The sequence below is a fragment of the Zootoca vivipara genome, chromosome 16 (assembly GCF_965207765.1).
Source record: "Zootoca vivipara chromosome 16, rZooViv2.hap1.1, whole genome shotgun sequence".
Classification (NCBI taxonomy): Eukaryota; Metazoa; Chordata; class Lepidosauria; order Squamata; family Lacertidae; genus Zootoca; species Zootoca vivipara.
In genome coordinates, this window is record NC_142599.1 from 14,609,754 (window position 1) to 14,631,679 (window position 21,926).

Consider the following 21,926-nt stretch of genomic DNA (forward strand, 5'->3'; position numbering starts at 1 on the left):
CACAAATACAAATTAACCGAAAAAGCCTCAAAAACGAAAACGCAAAATGAATACCAAAAACAAAAGTGCCCAACTTAATCCGTTCCGGAAGTCCGTTTGACTTCCGAAATGTTCAAAAACCAAGGCGCAGCTTCTGATTGGTGCAGGTGCCCCGGAAACAATAGCCGACAGCTGCATCGGATGTTCGGCTTCCGAAAAACATTTAAAAACCAGAACACTTATTTCCAGGTTTTTGGCATTTGAGAACTGAGGCGTTTGAGAACCAAGGTACTATTGTACACTTAAAAATATAGTTAATGGTGTTTTGGAAGAAAGATGACACAATGGCCTGGTTCATTTGTGGGAACAGCATTCCTGGATTCTGTTTGACAGCCAGAAAAATCTCAGGTCTTCCAAGGAGGTTCTCTTGCCCATTATTTCTCTCTCGATGTTGGGAGCATGATGGATGAGTTCCTTTGGTCCACCGGTAGCCAAGGCAGTGTCCTCCATGTGACTGCGACCCCCTTCATCCCCGACCATAGGCCACCCTAATTGTGGATGATGGGAGTCGTAGTCCAAACCCCTAGAAGGTTACTAGGACTTTGCCACTTCAGTTTGGTCTCTGGAGGAGAATCTAAGAATTGGTACCACTGTCTCATTTAGTCCAGAAGATGTTGGCTCGTGTTTCTGACAAGAGGCCTCACAGGTGAATCAGTCTGCAGGCAGTGAAGCTTTGTCTGTGCCACAATAGTTTCTTACAAATTAAACTCAATGCGCTGGACCGTTCCTTGGAGTGGAAGTATGAACTTCCTTAATTAGCTGCTACCGTAGTATGTCTCAGAGAAAACACTTATCACAGATTTTAAAAAATGAACTTGTACATTGAGTTCTGAAAGCTGCCGCTGAATTTCATTTATTCAGGGTGGAATATATATGCTTCCACAAATGCATAATCCTGCATTTCAAATTTGCAAATAGAAGAAAACTCTCCATTGCTTCTATGGGTCTCTGTCTGGTCTTTAAGCGCAATAAAGATTGATTGATTGATTGATTGATCGATCGATGGGTTCTGGCTTCTCTCAGATGCACACTGTCCTTTTTTTTTGGCCTGCTATCATTATTTATTCTGTGATTCTTGTGATGAAGGGTGGTATCTACGTCTAATAAATAACAAAATAAATAACAATAACTTGATGTTTTATGCAAGTGTGTTTTGATCAGAACGGCACTGCACCATGGATCTTGTAGTCAGCCCCATGGATTTCGAAGATGGAAACCAATAGGAGTAGACTTTTGAGCAGACTTCTCAGAAGACAGCTATCACAAACCCATTGCTTTCTGATTTTCCCCACTCTTTTGAGTGGCCCCTGCTTCCAGGGTAGAGAGATTCCATGGGACAGCATCCATGGGGTTCAGCAGTCCACGTCCTCGTACTCAATTTGTTTGTATGCTGCTTTTCCATAGTTGAAACCATGCTCAAATAGTTCTCTTGCTTAGCCTGGACCACGTTTGCTGGTGCTGAGACCTAATTAACAGCTGGTGCACATGGCTTGATGGCCATTGCCCTTCTGGGCTTCTTTGGGAGGGAGGCCAGAGTACAACTCCAATAAAAACAAGCAAACAACAAACAAGTAAATAAATGAATAATTAATACTGCAAAAGGGCCTGTCTAAAGCATTGTAGGTGTGCATTTTGACAGCGATTGCACTGCACTATATATGGGTTTTCAGTCCATCAAAGGCAGAAACCTAGTTTGATGCAACATAGAATCATAGACTCATAGAGTTGGAAGAGACCACAAGGGCCATCAAAAAAGAACATTCCACCTAAACATTAGGAAGAACTTCCTGACAGTAAGAGCTGTTCAACAGTGGAATTTGCTACCAAGGAGTGTTGTGGAGTCTCATTCTTTGGAGGTCTTTAAGCAGAGGCTTGACAGGCATATGTCAAAAATGCTTTGATGGTGTTTCCTGCTTGGCAGGGGGTTGGACTGGATGGCCCTTGTGGTCTCTTCCAACCCTATGATTCTATTCTATGACTCCCAATTTGGCGTCATCTGCAAACATGATCAGGATGCCCTCAAGCCCATCATCCAAGTCATTGATAAAGATGTTGAATAAGACTGGGCCCAAGACAGAACCCTGTGGCACCCCACTAGTCACTTCTCTCCAGGATGAAGAGGAGCCATTGATGAGCACCCTTTGGGTTCGGTCAGTCAGCCACTTACAAATCCATTGAATGGTAGCATTGTCTAGCCCGCATTTTACTAGCTTCTTTACAAGAAGTGGTGGTGAGGATTTACACGCGTCAATAAGCAGGTTACATATGGAATGTCAAATGGTTCATGGAGACAGTGCTTTGAGACTCATTCTCCTCTGAAGCGGCCATAAACATCTTTTTAGGCCTTTAACAGTTGTCTCTCTTTCCAAATAGCCTCTCACACAAGTTAAAATAGGGGTGTACAAATGGCTGGGAAGAAGGTGGACTATGGTGTCTCATTTCCTGGCCAGCTCATGACAGAGTACTGTGTAGAAAATTGGGACTGACTCATGGTATATGTAGAGTGACCACAATCTGGAGGAAGAAACTGGGACTTTACTAATATCCAGCCTGATATTTGCATAGCTGCCAAGTCTCCCGTTTTCCCCGGGAAATCCCTGTTTTTCCAGCTGTTCCTAGCTGAAAAAACGGATTTTTTTTGTCCCCCCCCGGTTTATTCTGGCGTGGCGACCATTTTGGAACTGGGCGGAGCATGCTCAGAAGCGACTTTTGATGCTGCTCTGCCCAGTTCCAAAATGGCTGCAGTGTGACTTCTGGCACGGCGGCCATTTTGGAACTGGGCAAAGCAGCATCAAAAGTCACTTCTGAGCATGCTCCGCCCAGTTCCAAAATGGCGGCAGCGCTATTTCCGGTCTGCTATTTCCAGCCCGGTCCCTTATTTCTCTGACAGCAACTTGGCAGGTATGTATTTGCCATTTTAAATCAGGGTGTCTGACCTGTAGGCCCTCCATATGCACCCCCCCCATTCAGATCAACTCCCTGGGAATTCATTGCGAAAAATCTAAAAATTATGGTTTTTTCCCTCCAAGTTGTCAAATGGAGACTAGATAATCACCCCATTGACCAGGTAAAATCTTTCAAATACTTACCAGCCAAATTTTAAGTGGACAAAAACACAGATGCCAAATGATCACCCAAGCAAAATGCACCAAGGTACCTTCCCAGTTATTGTATGGCATTCCAATTTGGATAGAAGCATTTAATAGAGCAGTTGAACACATTCAAGCCCCATATTATTTGTCATTTTAGATCAGGGTGTCTGACCTGTAGGCCCTCCATATGCTGCCGGACTCCGTATTTCATCACCTCCAGCTAGCATGGTCAAAGACCAGGGATTGTCCCAAACCATCTCAGGGGAAACCAGTTAGTCACAAGCTACAGAGACTTCCCAGTAAATATAGAATGTTCATTTTATATTGCTTTCTCTTATTCTCTCAACAAACCCATGGTTTTAATTCACTGGAGCCAAGTGCACCCTGAGTGCTAGGAGATCTTTCAGGGAGGAGTTGTGCAATTTTGCCCAATGGGGTGGTCGCCACATGACTTGGACTACAACTCCCATCAGCCCCAGCTAGCAAGGCCAACATTCAGGTGTGATGGGAGCTGTAGTCCTAAAATGGGAGGGAATCCCAATCACATTCTCACGTTGCCTTATAGTTAGTGCCGTCCAATGCAGCTGGTGCCCATCAGAACTGGTGGGGCAGGAGGCAGGGAGGCCAAAAGTAGGGAGGGTCAGTGACGGGAAAAGCTGCTGGCAGACCGGCTTGTGGGAAGGGAGAAAGGTTGAGTGGTTCTGCCTGAGGGCACATGGAGGTTGTTGGGGGCAGTGCTACATTAGTCCTAATGGACAACCATCCACGAGGCGCATGGAACACATGGCAGACCAGAGGTGATATTCGGGAACGTCTGAAATACCCCCTGAAAGGAATCCTAAATCCCCCATTCTGTTTCTCTGGAGCTGAATGGGAAGAGAGGGGTAGCGAATTTTCATTGGGCGGAGGATTTATACGGAGGCATGTTCAGCTAGTTCATTAAAGTGAACAGCAACTTGAGTCAATTCATCACATCTAATAATACTAAAGAGCCGTTAAGCAGCACTGCTCCCTAAATGGTCTCGGTCCAGTATACCTGAAGGAGCATCTCCACCCCCATCGTTCTACCCGGACACTGAGGTCCAGCGCCAAGGGCCTTCTGGCGGTTCCCTCGTTGCAAGAAGCGAAGCTACAGGGAACCAGGCAGAGGGCCTTCTCGGTGGTGGCGCCCACCCTGTGGAATGCCCTCCCATCAGATGTCAAAGAGAAAAACAGCTACCAGATTTTTAGAAGACATCTGAAGGCAGCCCTGTTTAGGGAGGCTTTTAATGTTTAATAGATTGTTTTATTTCATTTTTCCGTTGGAAGACGCCCAGAGTGGCTGGGGAAACCCAGCCAGATGGGCGGGGTATAAATAATGAATTTATTATTATTATTATTATTATTATTATTATTATTATTATTATTATTATTATTATTATGGTGGTGGAAAGGGCTACAGCCCACTGGTAGTCCATCTGTATTGCATCAGGGTCTCCAGGTGTTTCAATCCCAGACACCTCCATGTAGGACTGGGAGGGAACTGGGAGGGGGGGGGATAACCCTGCCTGAACTCCAGGAAAGCCACAGCCCACCGGTGTAGAAAACGGCCACCTAGATGGACCACTGGTCTGACCTGGGAGAAGGCCGCTTCCTACATTCCCATGAAATCGCGCTACTTTTAGCGCTGCATTTTGGCTGAGTAACAACACACTTCCTTCCAGGTCTGCTGGTTTCTCTTTAAGGTTTCCAGGCTCAAAAGAGAGCAGGGCAATTAAAGGCACAGAGGTCCTGTCCACTATTGAGTCTGGCAACCCTAATCCTGATCCCAAATCCACCTTTTCCATTTCCCAGGAGCTGAATTGGTAGGTTGGACTAAGAGAGAACCCTGCCTGATCTCCAGGAAAGCCACAGCCTACCAGTGTAGAAAATGCCCACCTAGATGGACCACTGGTCCCATGAAATCACACTGCTTTTACCACTGCTGCTATCAGCCATAGACCTGAGCTGAGTGCCTTTTGGCAAAATAACAGCACACTTCCTTCTGTAATATGACAGGAAACCATGAATACAACCTGCTTGAAGGAGATGGAATGAATAAGTGGGTCAAAGAATCACACCGGTGAAATGTATGACATTTTATTAATTTGCAAACATTATAAGCCAACACACAAAGGAGATTCCAGGGAGAAGAGGAAGGGAGGGGGTGTGGGGAGGGAAACGACATAGGAAGGAAACCAGACTTGGTGGATCAACGTAGCATTAGAGGAAATAAACTTGGCCCCCTTGAACATGAAAGGACTCTTTCTTCTCAGCTGCTGGAGGCACGAGGAACTCATCAGACCCATCCAGCCTTTAGGCACACTCCGATCTCCTCACCTCCTTCTCAAAGGGCTTCCCTTCATGCGTCACTTTGCAGGTGACTCTGTCATAGCTCTCCCACACAGATTTTTTCATGTTGAGGTAGCTGCTGGCCGCGTACTTGTCGTTCAGCTTGGTGGGCGTGGTTGTCTCCACCCCAGAGGAGATGGTGTTGCCATCAGCCTGCCAGGTAACTTGGATGGGACTCGGGTAAAAGCCATCTATCAGACACACTGCGGTGGCTTTGTCTGAGGTCTTCAATTCTTCTGGGGATGGTGGGAAGACGTTCACTGTTGGAGGTGCTGTTGGCTGTCCTGGAAGTCAAGGGGAAATCTGGTTAAGCATTGTATCTAAGGGGAATATTAAATATTTGGCACATGTAATAATTTATTTGATCTGATAAAGGAAGCACCACCTGACTCTGTCCCCCAAAGTTGTGTCCTGAAATGTTTTGTAATGACATTTGATTATCTGGAAGCCATGACTTGTTGATGTCAACCTCCTCCAAAAGTGTTCTTCTCCCCCAGCCTCAAGAACCTTTGAAATACTCCTCAATTTAACTGCTATTATGCATCATATCTTCTCAGAACACCCTATATCATATATCATATGGATGTATCCTAAGGTATTTCCTGTGCCCCTTGTGATTACGGTGTCCGAAACTGGGAGCTGCCATTTAAATTTCCCACAATGCTCCTGTTGTAGCATTACTCTGAGGCACTTTGAGCAAATTTAAATGGTGGCTCCTGGACCCATCTATTTTTAGAAAAAGGATATTTTGCTGTAAGCTCAACTAGGTGGCCTACAAGATCCCTTAGAGTTCCTTATGATTCTAGTTCCCAGTTCTGTGTGCTGAAATTTTCGAAAGATCTGTGGCTTTCTGGAAGCCACGCCTTTTGATTTCGGTAGCCTGCCTTCTAGTCCCAAAAGTTTTCTCCCCCCTGCCAACTTCTAGAAAACATTCCCACCAGTTCAATTTCAATATTTTTTATATATTCTCAGAATGCCTGACTTTTTAAATGTACGGCAGAGACGTCACCTAAGGTGTCTGATCTTCCCAGAGGTTGATGCCACTCACAGAGAGTCAAAACCTTGCACACACCTCTGATCCATTTTTACTTAGAGCGTTTATAGTGTTGAACCTAGTGACCAACGTGGAATGGGGGTGGGAGGAAGCAAGTGCGATGGTTAAGCCAGATATATAGTTGTGTGCACCTGAAAAAGAAGTGGAATGCTTTATCGCCTCTGCGCTTGCTAGATATTCTTAGACTCCAACTCCCATTAATTGGAGTCCAATAACACCGAGAGGCCCACAGATTCTGCAATCCTGAATTAAAGCCTTTGTCTATCACACTTTCTTTTTAATATTATTGTTCTTCTTGTTGTTGCTATTATTATTATTAATCAATTGTAGATTATTAATCAAGCCACCCTGAATCCTATCAGGAAAAAAGGTGTGGTATAAATGAATGAATGAATAAATAAATAGTATAATAAATCATAATCAGTGCTTTTTTCGGGGGGTGGATGCAGCGGTACGCATACCCCTAAACATTTTGTGAATCTTTGTACTTTTGTCCATTTACTGTATTTATTTTTCCTCAATTTGAACTACAAAATGGTGGTTTTCTTCAGTCAAAATGAGAGTACCGCTAAACATTTTTTTTAGAAAAAAGCAATAATAATAATAATAATAATAATAATAATAATAATAATAATAATAATATTTTGAGACCATATGCCTTTGAGGGTATTCTGTTGCAGCCATATGCTGATAGCGGATCGGAACAAAGTCCAAAGTTACAATTGCTTTCTCAAAATTTATCTTCTGTACCATGAAAACAAATAAAAACAGTTGTTGTTTTTTTAAAAAAGTTCAATGTGGGTGGTGGATCATCCATTTTCTCTCACACTTTCCACAACACCTCTCCCCCTCTCTTCTCCCTCCCTCCTTCCCACTCTCCCTCCACCAGAAGAGGGCCAGATCCCTCTTGCCAGAGGTTTCGCCTTATCACCCACAGAAGGCTTTTGAAATTAGGAAAAGGCTCACATTAAATTGCCAGCATGTGTTGTTAAGCAGAGCAGAAATGCAAGCCCTCCTGCAAGAAATGCAAGCCTCCCTTAGGCTCACAAACACATTTCTATTAAGCTCCGTGGCCTTGGACATATACCAACAAGGATGGAAGGGTGTGTGTGTCTCCTAACAGCATTGTGGGAGCTCACAGCAAAGCTGCCCGTGCAGCCAATGGAAAGAGGATGGGTTGGGGGTGGCAGCCTCATAGATCAGCAACCTCTCCACAAATGTTCCCCCTTCCCTGCTTCAGGGAAGAAGAAGGGGGGAACCAAGGAGGAGAAGAAGAAGTGTTTGGATTTGATATCCCGCTTTATCACTACCCAAAGGAGTCTCAAAGCGGCTAACATTCTCCTTTCCCTTCCTCCCCCACAACAAACACTCTGTGAGGTGAGTGGGGCTGAGAGACTTCAAAGAAGTGTGACTAGCCCAAGGTCATGTGCCCAGCAGCTGCATGTGGAGGAGCAGAGACGCGAACCCGGTTCCCCAGATTACGAGTCTACCGCTCTTAACCACTACACCACACTGGCTCTCTTTGCCTTGGGCAAGAATATTCCAATCAATTTACTGTAGCCAATAGACCCCAAAAGAAAAAAGGGAAAAGGTTGTATCTGCCTAATATTTACTCATAATAAACACATTGGAATTAATACAGTGGTACCTCTGGTTAAGAACTTAATTTGTTCCGGAGGTCTGTTCTTAACCTGAAACTGTTCTTAACCTGAAGCACCACTTTAGCTAATGGGGGCCTCCTGCTGCCGCCGGAGCACTATTTATGTTCTCATCCTGAAGCAAAGTTCTTAACGCAAGGTACTATTTCTGGGTTAGCGGAGTTTGTAACCTGAAGCGTTTGTAACCTGAAGCATTTGTAACCCGAGGTACCACTGTAGTTTAAAGTTATTCATGCCCATTCATTTCAGCGGGTTAACTTTGAGTAGGACTAACAATGCAAGATAATAGCGTAACTACATGAATATCTCCCAGAGGGAAAGGCCTGTTCCTCTGTCATAGCAAAGAGTGGAAAGAGTCTTGGTGGTGCCCTAAAAAATAACACAGGTCCTGAAAGCCACCTCTGGTAGCTCTAGCCAGGTTTGCCAAAAGTATTTTGCTGCCCGAGGCAAAGAACAAGATGGTACAGCCCTTTCCCCATAGAGAAGACAACTGGATGGGCAGTTGAATTTTACTTGAGCATTAGCAATGGAAGGAGATTGCCTGTCTCTGTCTTTCTATCCACCCATCCATCTATCTATTAATCCATCCATCTAGATAAACACATACACAATTTGGTGATTAATTCATTTTTTAAGACTACGTGAAATCTAGCACCGTGTTAAAACATTTTGTTGGCCAATCTGTATCACCCTTTCCCCCCAGTACACGCACAAAGTAATCAACACACATCTTATCTGAATTTCAACCAGTGTACTTTCCTATTACAACTACTAATGGGATTTTGGTGGGATTTATAATGTCTAACCATCACTCCACCCCAATCCATTCCCTCATGGCAGGGCTGCCTCCTTCTCATCAGTGGTGCCTTCTGAAAGACTGAAAATTGATGGAAAGGCAGTATCTTTACAAGGACCAACTTTAAAAAAAAGCAGTGAAAAAGCATCTTCTCCAGGAAATGCTTCTCCGGGCGGGATGCTTAGCAAGGGGGAAAAAATCTAGAACAAAAGATGAGGTTGGGAGCGGGAAGAGAAAAGTGGGCAAGATGAAAAGCCCTCGTCTGCTATCCATTGCAGCAAATATTATGTACTAATACGGTAGCATTTCCCAAGGATGGGTTCTTAAGTAGCCTAAATTGCTCCTGCAGAAAAGGGAAGTATCGGCAGAATTAGAGGAACCTGAACCTCGCAGTGCTTTGCTAAAGTATTGACAAATCTTGGAGACAACACGAGTAAGGGAAGAAACAGCAACCCAACCAGGTCAATGAAGACTGAGCATGCTGTGGATTCACGGACCGCAGGTTGACTCTCAGAGAGGGGGAAACAGAAAACTGTCGGGAGAGGGAGAGAATGGAGTATCCTGAACTAGGCATCGCTGGCTGGCATCCAGGAATCAGGACACTCCAGACTGCAACGTTTTGTTACAGATCCTACTTGCCTTCAGAAGTCAGGGTTATATCTTAAGTTAGTCATACTGAGTGAAGACCCATCAAAATTAGTGCCCATGACTAACTTAAGCCCATTAATTTCAGTGGGTCTACTCTTTAGTAGAACTTAGTTGGATACTACCCACCGGATGATATTCAACTAAGTTTACTCAGTGCAGATGCATTGAAATAAATGAACACGACTAAATTAGGTCTATTCATTTCTGAGGGTCTATGCTGAGTAAAATTTAGTTCACTGTCACCCAGTAAAGTTTTTGCAATATCACCACCCATTATTATTTTCTTCTCCAATCTCTTTTTGCTAAACGCCCTCCAGCTTGACAGAGGAACGTTGATGAGCCTGAAAGATTGGCCAGCTATTGTGACTTTTTAGTTAGTTCCCAATAAAGCTATTATACTACGAGTGGTTTGGTGTTTTCCCCCCTGTCCTAATGGACCAATGCAGCTGTCTAAAATCTTTTAAGAAGTGGCAAGTCATGGACCCAACACAAACTCCAACTCTGTTCCTTTGAAAAAGAGATCCATTGACTTCACTGGGACATATTTTCAAGAAAATGTGTTTAGGATACAGAGTATAGTCAGTTCTCCTTTTCGTAGGCTTGTTTCTGAGGGAATTGGGTTTAAAGTTAGGCTTCTTGCCTTCAGAAGGACAGAGAGAGATGAATACATCGGCAAGCAGAGTGGAAGATTCTAACAACTTACAAAATAATATTTTACCTAACTTTTTCAATTCAACCAAATGCATCGTGCTTTTTGTAAAACCTGTTTCTGCATGAAGGCGTACCTGCAAATCATCTGTCTACTGCTGCACCATGAAAATATTTAATTTCCAGGACAACCTGATTCAGATGTAAACCCACCAAGTTCAACCACTATTACTCCCAAGTAAGTAATTGCATTATTACTTACCCTATTATTTCAATCTCTGATACCTAATATTTTTTTAAATTCAGCAATGACTACAAAGGGGGGGGGAATATGCCATCAGATAGTACAATATCATTTCTAATACAACCCCGTCTTGAATTAATTTTAAATATTACTTGTTGCTACAGATATTATTCTAAAAATGGTAGAGCAGTCTTAAACTGAAAAGGCAATTTTGCTTTGTCAACACAATACGTGGTCTTCCTGATATTTTCAAAACAAAACAAAACAGTGTGACAAATGAGAACATTTGCTTTTTAACTTTGCCGTAACCTTACCTGCATATTCTTTTCCCACAACGGGAAAAGTTGAACCTACTAATTGATGACCCAAAACGCTCTCATCCAAAGTTGAAAAGTTATTAAAAATGGCAAACTACGACTGTTTCATGACAGCAAAGCATTTACTTATTCAGAAGTAAGTCTCGCTTTGTCCACTAGACTTACTCCCAAGTAAGTGTTGCATTAGATTGAAACTTGAATCGGCACATAAAAGGAGAGAGACATCCTACAAACTCATCTGTTGACCCAAGAGAGGAGAAATCCTGACCCTCTCCTAAGCCGATTTGAAGTACTGGGCAAGAGATCCCTTGCCTAACCCAGAGACAAAGTTTGGAAGGAAAAATGACAGAAATTAAATACAAAGCCGATCAGAAAACAATTGTATAGGCATTTTAAAGCGACTTACCTAGGACTATCAATGTGGTTCCACCGCCGAAGACATACACACAGTGACTAACGGCCTTACAAAAATGTGTTTTTTGTCACCAGAAAAACTTTGCTTCCTCTTTTCTGGATAGTGTACCTGGTCAGGGACGAAATTGATGCAAAGGGTATGTAGCAAAGGGCTTTGAGAGATGGGACATAGGCGAGTCTTCAATGCAAAAATGTTTGATGGAATCTGATGCAGAATAATCCATTGGAAAAAGAGAGCGCTGAGCCCTAGATCTTGGGGAGGCGGGGGGTGGGAAGAAAGAAGATTATGCCATGTGGTCAGGAGTCTTCCTGAACAGGGGTGTCAACAGCTGTTCCATGCACACCGCCGTGCAAATAGAGATGGATGAATCTGTCAATTTCAATTTCTCCCAGTTTTTCATTCTTCTAATAAAAAACTCAGTTTGCTACATTTTTGCAATTTTTATTTTTATTTTTAAAGGAAGTCCTCTAGAATATCCACCAGCATTGTAGTGGTGATTTCTGCCAGTATACACATTCTTTTTTTTGCAAGCAGTCTCCCCCAAAACAATGCTTTTCCGTGTGCTATTTTCAATCACACATGCACTTTTATGCATAGCTCCCCTTAGCGAACACATTTTTTTTCTGCACATCTTTGGTTTCCGTGCTGCATTGCAAAATTCAGAGAACGGTGGATTTTGACGGAAAGCTGAAATTGTCTTCCCATATTGTTCTGGGAATAGCAAATGAGATAGTTCACATGAGCACGAGGAATTAATGTCTTCCTCCATCCCTCCTTGCAAAGGATCCAAGCGTAGCTGCAAGTTACAAGAGGGCAGACCCCGAGATTCCCCTCCTGTACAGATTCCTCTGCACTGGATAGGTCTACATATGTCTAAGGCAACTTACTTGTCGATATAAAGGTGCACATTTGCACTGAGTGGATGCTTAGATGTGCAGCACTGCCCTAGCATACTAGTTGTGTTTTGTTTAAAAGAATATTTATTTGATTTTCCAGATTACAATTTTACAACCACATATCCAACATACAACATAAAAACAAGTTTCCAAGGAATCTCCTGGACTTCTCCCCTTTGTGGGTCCTATTGTTAGTCATTTCCTCCTGCATCTTTTATAATAATCTTTTACCTCTCCATTGTATCCAAAATTCACCATTAAACTACAAGGGTTATTCCAATCCTACTAACAATTTTAACTCTTTGCAATGGTTTTTAAGCTAAATTATCAATTTCCCCCATTCCGCCCCGGCATGATACTTTGGCTGTCAATTCACTTCCCTGCATCCAGTTCTTAGTGTGGATGGGTGGGCTATCTGTGGCAGTTTTGCTCAAAAACAAAACAAGACAGAACCCCCCCCCCACTAGATTGTCACAAAGCTTTGTTGCACGCAACCCATGTTGCATTAAGGGACCAGAAAGAATAGGTTGTATTCAAGTAAGTTCTACTTGAATACCTACTGAAATTAATGAAACAAAGTCAGCCATGTCTATGAACATCATTGGGTCTAATCTGAGTAGGACTAGCATTGAATACCACCCAAAATACTTGGCGCTGTGTCCAATACCAGTCCATGGCTGGAGGCAGTACTGCTTCTGAATACCAGTTGTTAGAGACCACAGGAGGTGAGAGGGCTCTTGTGCTCAGCTTCTGCTTGGGGGTTTCCCACAGGCATTTCGCTGACCACCATGACGACAAGTCGCTGGACTAAGATGGGCAATGGGCAGGGTCCACCAGGCTCTAAGGACACAGGTGGCACTGTGGTCTAAACTACAGAGCCTCTTGGGCTTGCCCATTGGAAGGTCGGTGGTTCAAATCCCCATGACGAGGTGAGCTCCCGTTGCTCTGTCCCAGCTCCTGCCAGCCTAGCAGTTCGAAAGCACGCCAGTGCAAGTAGATAAATAGGTGTCACTGTGGCGGGAAGGTAAACAGTGTTTCTGTGCTCTCTGGCTTCCGTCACAGTGTCCCATTGTGCCAGAAGCGGTTTAGTCCTGCTGGCCACACAACCCGGAATGCTGTCTGTGGACAAACGCCGGCTCCCTTGGCCTGAAAGCGAGATGAGCACCACAACCCCATAGTCGCCTTTGACTGGACTTAACTGCTCAGGGATCCATTACCTTTGCCTTTTTACCAGTCTCTGCTTATGTACTCAGGATAGACCCACAGCTCTACGTTAGTCATGTCCATTCATTGCAGCAGGTCTACTCTGAGTAGAACTAGCACCGGCCACAACCCTTCACCTCAGTGGAATTCAATCTTGGCTTGCAAACCGGATCCTTGCCTCCAGTAAAATATTAATTCGCTTCCTTCGCCCACATTTTTTGGTGATTAAAAATATATATCTAATTGGGCCTTTGTCAAAACTAGTCCAGGACACAGTGCAAGCAAAACTACTCACTTAAAAAAATAAGTTCTTCTCTATCTCATTCTACCACTGAGATTCTTCCCCTTTCTGCTCAGATTGATTTGAAGACATGTGACTCAGCGTACTACAGGTATATGTGCGTCTGTGTATGCAGAGAGTTTATTGAAGACTGTACATTTACTTCGGTGCAATATATGTATCCTGTCATATTCAGAAGTCTACCGTACACCATCCAGAATCTAGGACACTTCTGACTCTGATTGAGACCGATTAATTGGTCTTTTTCTTTTGAATTATTTTTATTGGTTTTTACAAGCACAAATTTAAAATAACGAAAAGGAAAAAAACTTTTAGCATATCCATACATGAGATTCTCTGAATCTCGTGTCTTCCCCCCATCCCCTACATGGGTCCTTAAGATAGTTTTCCTAAAACTCCATATCATTACATTCTCCACAGTTTTCATTTCTCTAGATTATCCATGTCTTTCGTTTCTTTATGAGTTGTTTTTAAAGTCCAGCTAATGTTTTTATTTGTTTACAATGCTCTCCTAAGTAAATTATGAATTTTAATTCGTCTTTTTCTACAAGCTGGATTCCCATAGGCATCCTTGACAGATTTGCGTAGATTTCTCCTCTATAGACTAATTTCTACTAAAGTTGTTTTAATAAAGCCATGAACCCTTTCTCAAGTGATTCCTGGGTCCCTGGAGAATTCTACACAACACATGCACCCATTCTGTAGACAACACCACCTCTACCACCTGGTCTGAATTTATATGTGACCTGCAACAGCGCAATACAGATGTGTTGCTATATCTGGCTTGATGTTTACCCCCCCCCCCCAAATAACCCAACTTCACCAAACACAAGGAGCACACTCCAAAGTACAAATCTGTGCCATCAGATTCCATAGAAGAGAGATGCTGTTCACATCTCCTTCAATTCCTTAAAAAATGTTGACTTGTCATTTGGAACACAGCAAGATTACTCATTCTGAGTCAATATCAGAATGCAAGCAAAATATCTAGTGCCATATTGCCAACCCCATGTAGAGATGCTGGGAATTGAAGCTGGAACCTTCTGTTCAGACCGAAATTCCCAGGTGTCAGAAAAGGCTGTTCATGTATGCTACTACTGTGTTTTGTTAGCCCAAAAATGGAAAACGAGCGAGGTTCCAACCAAAGAAGAATGGCAACTTAAGTTGACAGGATATGCACAGCTTGCAGACTTAACATATAGAATAAGAGAACAAGAAGAACATATGTTTAGAGAAGATTAAAGGTAAAGGTAAAGGCACCCCTGACCATTAGGACCATTAGGACCCATTAGGTCCGGGGTTGCGTGCTCATCTCACATTATTGGCCAAGGGAGCCGGTGTACAGCTTCCAGGTCATGTGGCCAGCATGACAAAGCCGCTTCTGGCGAACCAGAGCAGCACACAGAAACACTGTTTACCTTCCTGCTAGAGCAGTCCCTATTTATGTTCTTGCACTTTGACGTGCTTTTGAACTGCTAGGTGGGCAGGAGCTGGGACCGAGCAACGGGAGCTCACCCCGCCGCAGGGATTCGAACCGCCGACCTTCTGATTGGCAAGCCCTAGGCTCTGTGGTTTAACCCACAGCGCCACCTGCGTCCTCTTAGAGAAGATTGGGAAATGTTTATTGAATATATGGGGTGAAATTGCGTACACTTGAAAACGGCAGCATTAAGATAAATTCAACAGTGTAAATAAGTTATGATGGATGTTAGAATGGAATACTGAATGGTATCGTTTCTGTAAAATATGCAGGGGTTTATGATATGCAAAATGAACCATGGAAAGAGAAGAAGGGAAGTCACTGATTACTTAAGGATATAAAAATGAGTACTTTAAATTGTAAAACAGAAAATTCAATTTTATACACACACACACACACACAGAGAGAGAGAGAGAGAGAGAGAGAGAGAGAGAGAGAGAGAGAGAGAGAGAGAGAGAGAGAGAGAGAGAGAGAGAGAGAGAGAGAACCTGGAACCTTCTGCATGCAAGGGAAACACTTTTTCACTGAGCTACTGCCCTTCCTCAAGGATTCAAGCAATAATCGTTTACTAATATAACTGCTTTGTGTAGGTTTTTTTCCCTAATCTGTGGCACAATAACTGAGGAGAAGTTATAAGCATACAAGGGCGCTACAGTCATGCTTACCTGAGATTTAAGTCAGGAGATTTAGGGTACTTTCAGGGAAAAATCTTCTCCCCCTCGCCGATAATTCTGAAGAGTTCATTTCCAAATGAGAGCTGATGTGGTTGTAGCATCCCACATTAAAGGAAGAATGAGAGGAATCTGTAGAAATCGCCCCTTTCTCCACGAAATCCATTCTTGCATGTGCAAGACATACCGTAGCAGGCAATTGCAGAATGATTCCAAAATGCTGAGTCGGCGACGAAATGCAAACCTCTTACGAGGTTGAAGAGCGCTGTTTCCAGAGCAGAGCATTACTCCTGAGTAATCCGGTTAATATCATCACAGGAACCTTAATTCTTTGAGTGATTTTCCTTTTGTAGCCAGAATGGCTCCATCCACAAAGGAGATGCTTAGGAGAACTCCAAGGTTTTTAGAGGTGAAAATAAATAAATGAAACGAAGTGAAAAAGGACCAACAGAGGAAATACCTTCCAAAATAGCCCAGTGAATTTGTAGCACTCAGTAGCCAATAAATACCGGAAAATGGAAAATCAGGAGGAACCATTTCCCCTCCAAACTACAACATTTTTTTTGCAGGTTCCACTTGCCACATCTATTCATATTTCCAGAACATCGCATGTGGCTTAACTGAAAAGCATGGTTTGAGAAATCTGTGGCCTTTAACTCCACCCTATAAATATCCACAAGACAAACCGTTGATCAAACTGGATTTCAATGTATGGCCAAATTGACTCCATTTTCTGCCCATCCAGAAGGACCAGAAATCTTAATAATAATAATAATAATAATAATAATAATAAATCTCAAAAGGCTCCAGGAAAGGTATGTATCCTCAACATGCACAAGCCTACATAAGCAGACTGCACCGATTGTCAGGAACAGTACATCTGATAAGCACTTCCTTCCAGAGGAGGAGATAGGTAATGCTTCAGCAACGGCGCGTGGCATGTGCTCAACTGGCATTTTCTGAAAATAGCAGAGCACATGTCTCTGGTACGGGAGGCTTCCTAGGGTCTGACTTTGCATCCTCTGTGCAAATGAACTGAAGGCCGTTGGCCCTTCCCCGGTCCATTCACAGATTCACTGAAACATCTGCCAATGTGTACAGCTGGTGGTTACAAAGGGTTGGGAGGTGACCTTGGACAGCTATTAGAAGAAGCCGCTGGGGCCTGGATACCTGCAGCAGACGTTCTAATACGTTTGAGGTGTTAACTCAGTCTGCATTTTTAAAGTGACCCAGCCCAATTCACACTTCCTGGACTAATATGCACAGAAGAGTGCAGTTTTCCTTTTGATTTTCATACTTCTCTGAATCTTGTGACACAGTCCCTGTGCTAAAAATAAAGCACAAGAAGGCATGTGAAAATGCATATTGTAGGTGAAAATGTGTGGGGAAAATGCATATTTTAGGGGAAATGTACACACAAACACACCCATCCCTACTAAATAATTGGAAGTCAATAAACCTTTCTGGTCAATGCGGGTCCTACAGTTCAGTGGTAGAACATTGGCTTTGTATGGAGAAGATCCCAAGTTCTTTTAATAAACATTTTTTTTTATTAATTTTCAATTGTGTCAGTCTCAAATTACAATTCACATTCAAATACATTACCAATTTGTTGTTGTTTAGTTGTTCAGTTGTGCCCAACTCTTCGTGACCCCATGGACCAGAGCACACCAGGCACTCCTGTCTTCCACTGCCTCCCACAGCTTGGTCAGACTCAAGTTGGTGGCTTCGAGAACACTGTCCAGCCATCTCGTCCTCTGTCGCCCCTTCTCCTTGTGCCCTCAACCTTTCCTAGTATCAGGGTCTTTTCTCTGTTGACTTCCCTCAGCTTCCATTTCTGGTTTATTACATCAAATGATACGTTCTGCAGTTTATGTTTCACAGTGTTATAGTCCTTGTTTTACGTAAATAAAATGGTAAATGTTTATTTAAATCCTGCCACCAAGTCCATGTTTCCAATGCAGCGGACCCATCTGGAATGGATTAATTCACTTTCCATTACTTTCAATGGGAAAGTTCACTTCAGTTTATGAATGCTTCAGTTTATGAACAGACTTCCGGAACCAATTACACCCATGCTTCAGGTTAATTACGGTTCAGGTTGAGTACTCCGCGGACCTGTCTGGAACGGATTAATCCACTTTTCATTACTTTCAATGGGAAAGTTCACTTCAGTTTATGAACGCTTCAGTTTAAGTACTCCGTGGACCGTCTGGAACAGATTAATCCACTTTCCATTACTTTCAATGGGAAAGTTTGCTTCAGTTTATGAACGCTTCAGTTCATGAACAGACTTCCGGAACCAATTGTGTTCATAAACCGAGGTACCACTGTATTGTAAAAGGTTCCCATTCTTTTTCAAAGTCCATGTTGTCCTTTTCTTGCAGTTTGTCCGTTAACTTTGATAACTCTGCGTAGTTCATCAATTTTTCTTGCCATTGTTCTTTAGATGGTACTTCTCCAGTCTTCCAATTTTGTGCTATTAGAATTCTTGCTGCTGTTGTAGCACATAAATAATGTCTGTTTTTCTTTCAGCAGCTCTTGTCCTTAAATACCTAACAAAAAAGCTTCTGGTTTTTTAAAACAAATGTTATTTTAAACATTCTTTTCAATTTGTTGTATATCATTTCCTTAAAAAATAATAATCTTGCAATCCCACCACATATGATAAAATGTACCTTCCCCTTCTTTACACCTCCAACAGTTCTTTTGTTCTGCTTTATACATTTTTGCCAATTTTACTGGTGTGATATACCATCTGTACATCATTTTCATATAATTCTCCTTCAACAATATACAATCGGTAAATTTCAAATTCACTTTCCAAAGTATTATCCAGTCCTCAAATTGTATGTTGTGACCTACATCCTGTGCCCACTTAATTGTTACTGATTTGACTTCCTCATCTTTGGTCTCCCATTCCAACAGTATATTATATGCCTTTTTTAATAGTTTGGAATTATCGTCTATAATATCCTTTTGGAATTTTGAAACCGTGTCAGTAAATCCTTTCTTATTATCTTCTTTGAAGATTTCATTTAGTTGTCTGTGTTGCAGCCAACTCTGGAGATGTTCCTTTATCTCATCATAACCTTTCAATTGTAAATTTCCTTGTTGTTCTGTTAGTAAGTCTCTGTAATGAGTATTTTAAATTGTAAAACAGAGAGTTACAGAGACTCTATTTTACAATTTAAAATACAGTACTCATTTTTACATCCTTAAAATATCAATGACTTCCCTAGTTCTCTTTCCCTGGTTCATTTTACATATCACAAATCCCTGCATCTTTAAAAAAAAACTATACCACGCGCATGCAAATTCCTTGGGATGTGGCTGGACCTCCAGAACAGATCCCGTTTGCAACTGGAGGTACCACTGTATTTTGAGAGAATGACCAACCCTGAGTGTTACTAATGAGGGGGCAAAGCTTCTTCCTATTGCTATTATTTTAAAACACATCTCCCACAAAATAACACACGTGTGTACTTTTATTGCACACACAAACTTTTCAGTACATTTTTGAGCCAATAATTGCATCACAAAGTTCTGAGAAGTGGAAAACCAAAAGGATTAAGAGTGTTCCTATTAGTATACGGTGAGAAGTGCAAATCAGGGGTCTCCACTACAATTCCAGGAATGTTTTAACACTGGGAACTGTAGTTTTGTGAGGGGGATACAGGTCTCCTAACACCTCTTTAACCCTGAACATGCTACATTTCCCAGGATTATGTGAATGGGGAAGCCACGATAGTTGTGTAGAGTAGCTCTGCTTTAAATGTATAGTGCCTGTGTAGCTTCAGTGAAACTCTCCAGAATTCTCAAGCAAAGAAGAGAAGCCAACCCAAATTAATTTATCTCTTAGTTCGCACCTCCATCTTGTGTATCAGAGCAAAACTGCAGGATGTGCTTAGTTTTTCAATAGCTTGCTACTGGATGCTCCTTCCTGCTTCTGAGAAGCCTGGAGATGGCAGCAAAACCAAAGAGATGCAAACATCTGCAAAGCCTTTCCAGCCTTCCGCATCCAAATAAAAGGGGGGATAGAGAAGGCATACAATATCACCGTTAGCAGAGATGCAGCAACATGAAGCTATCGCTTGTTAAGCTTTTCTACGCAGGTATTAAAGATGCAACAAAGTCTCTGGACTTGATTCTGAGACAGACTCAGATGTACACTCACACCACCAGTTTGCATTTCATTTCTTAGTGCAGAAAGTATTTATCTGATGTGTAGAGATCTTTCCCATTCTAATTGATTCAAGAGAGTTCTGGAGGCTTCTCTGTGTGAAAGAAACAAGCAGAAGGTTCGCGATGTTTGGCTTATTCCTTCAGAGAAGCTTAATACAGCTGGCTTAAACTGGTTCCGTTAAACTGGTTCTGTCAAACTCATGCTGACTATAATTATAGGCCAGAAGGAGCCTGGGTTTCACTTTCACTTTCTATCTCTTTTCTCTCTGGTGTGGTGTTCATAGCTGCCAAGTTTTCCCTTTTCTCGTGAGGACGCCTATTCAGCATAATGGAATTTCCCTTTAAAAAAGGGATAACTTGGCAGCTATGGTGGTGTTCTGTACATAGTATGCTTAGCCTTAAGGTTTAGACTTATTGTAAGTTATTGTAAGCTTATGTTAAGTCTGCTGCAACTGGCTTTCTTATGGACTGTGCCAATCCTGAATGTATTGGATTTGTGACCATTATGGCTCATTTGCCTTCAGTAGCAGTAAAACTCTGGTCTATTTTGGGGGAATCCCGCAATGTGTTTAAGTTGTTACTCTGCTAACTACCGGTATGCATTGGAATCTGCTCTGGATCAATATTGAGTAGAATTCCATGACACTTTAGGTTATATTGATCACTGCTTGTGGTCTTCCTCTAGACATTTGGTTGGCAGTTGTGCGAACAGAAGGCAGCACCAGAATGAGTCTTGGGCCTGATCCAACAGGTGTCTTCTTATGCTCTTGACTCCACCTAAAGTTTAGTACATGAAGTATTCACCTTCCCACCCCCACGGGTGTACTCAAGAGTATGCAATACCAGTACATTTCCTCACCAAATTTTACAAGTGTGGCACCATGCCCATGCCATGCCAAACACCCATTCCACCCCGTTCTGCCCCTTTGCAGTGTCAAAAAAAGCATGTGCCTCAGCAGTCATGCATGTGCCGATCGTGTGCAAATGCAGAGGTGCCTGTACTTTTGACAGTTTGTTTGCATCATAAGTGAACACAATTCTAAATTTATTCTTGCCTTAGGGAAGAGAAATACAGGTTTCTGTCTCAGTTCCCCATCAGGCTGTGTTGCCATATGTTTTGTTGCACAGCAATAATGACCCTTTGCCATTGGCCAGGGCTCCAGAGATTGTTAAATAATAATAATAATAATAATAATAAAGGTAAAGGACCCCTGGACAGTTAAGTCCAGTCAAAGGCAACTATGGGGTGCGGCACTCATCTTGCTATCAGGCCGAGGGAGCCAGTCTTTCTCCACAGACATCTTTCTGGGTCATGTGGGCCAGCAGGACAAACCGCTTCTGGCGCAACGGAACGCTGCCGTTTACCTTCCTGCCACAGCGATACCTACTTATCTACTTGCAATGGCATGCTTTCGAAGTAATAGGTGGGCAGGAGCTGGGACAGAGCAACAGGAGCTCACCTCGTCACGGGGGTTCAAACTGCCAAACTTCGAACTGTCATGGTGTCCCGTTGGTCTGAAAAGTGAGCTGAGCACCACACCCCATACTAGTTGCCTTTACCTTTACTTACTAGGGGTCCTTTACCTTTTTTTTTTTTACTTTTACATTTGATTGCCATTAGGTATCTGTGCCATTTTTGAATGCTGCTCCATTATTACCGTGTTTCTCATATTATAAGACATGTCTTATATTAATTTTTTCCTCAAAAAAAACGACATGGCTTATTTTCAAGGGATGTCTTATTTTTTAATAAAGTGCACGCGGGCGCTGTTTGCCGGGCTTGTCAAGCCCAGCAAACAGCGCCCACCGATCTTCGGTGACAGGCGGGGGTGGGCGGAGAGCGGAGAACGATCTCCGCTTCCCCCCCACCCCCGCCTGTCACACAGCACAGGTCCGAAGATCGGCGGGC

General features: G+C 42.8%; 2 protein-coding genes across 44 annotated transcripts in view; both read right to left on the reverse strand.

The window, feature by feature from the left end:
* The window catches only part of LOC118075809 (immunoglobulin lambda-1 light chain-like), a 380,578-nt gene that overhangs the window by 25,610 nt on the left and 333,042 nt on the right, over positions 1-21,926 (reverse strand). The gene's annotated exons all lie outside the window — the stretch shown is intronic.
* Positions 1-21,926, reverse strand: part of LOC118078681 (immunoglobulin lambda-1 light chain) — a 187,655-nt gene that overhangs the window by 16,611 nt on the left and 149,118 nt on the right. For 20 of the 41 annotated variants that reach the window (XM_088659110.1, XM_088659124.1, XM_088659113.1 and 17 more), the window contains exons 3-4: positions 11,273-11,308; positions 5,234-5,785 (exon numbers count right to left, since the gene is read on the reverse strand). The exons of 7 other annotated variants lie outside the window; for them this stretch is intronic. In XM_088659110.1, the coding sequence (XP_088515236.1) occupies positions 5,466-5,785; positions 11,273-11,308 (356 nt within the window). In that variant the 3' untranslated portion in view covers positions 5,234-5,465. Of the gene's footprint in view, positions 1-5,233; positions 5,786-11,272; positions 11,310-21,926 lie in introns of those variants that run through there. 14 more of the 41 variants (XM_088659126.1, XM_088659138.1, XM_088659117.1 and 11 more) reach the window with 5 other exon arrangements.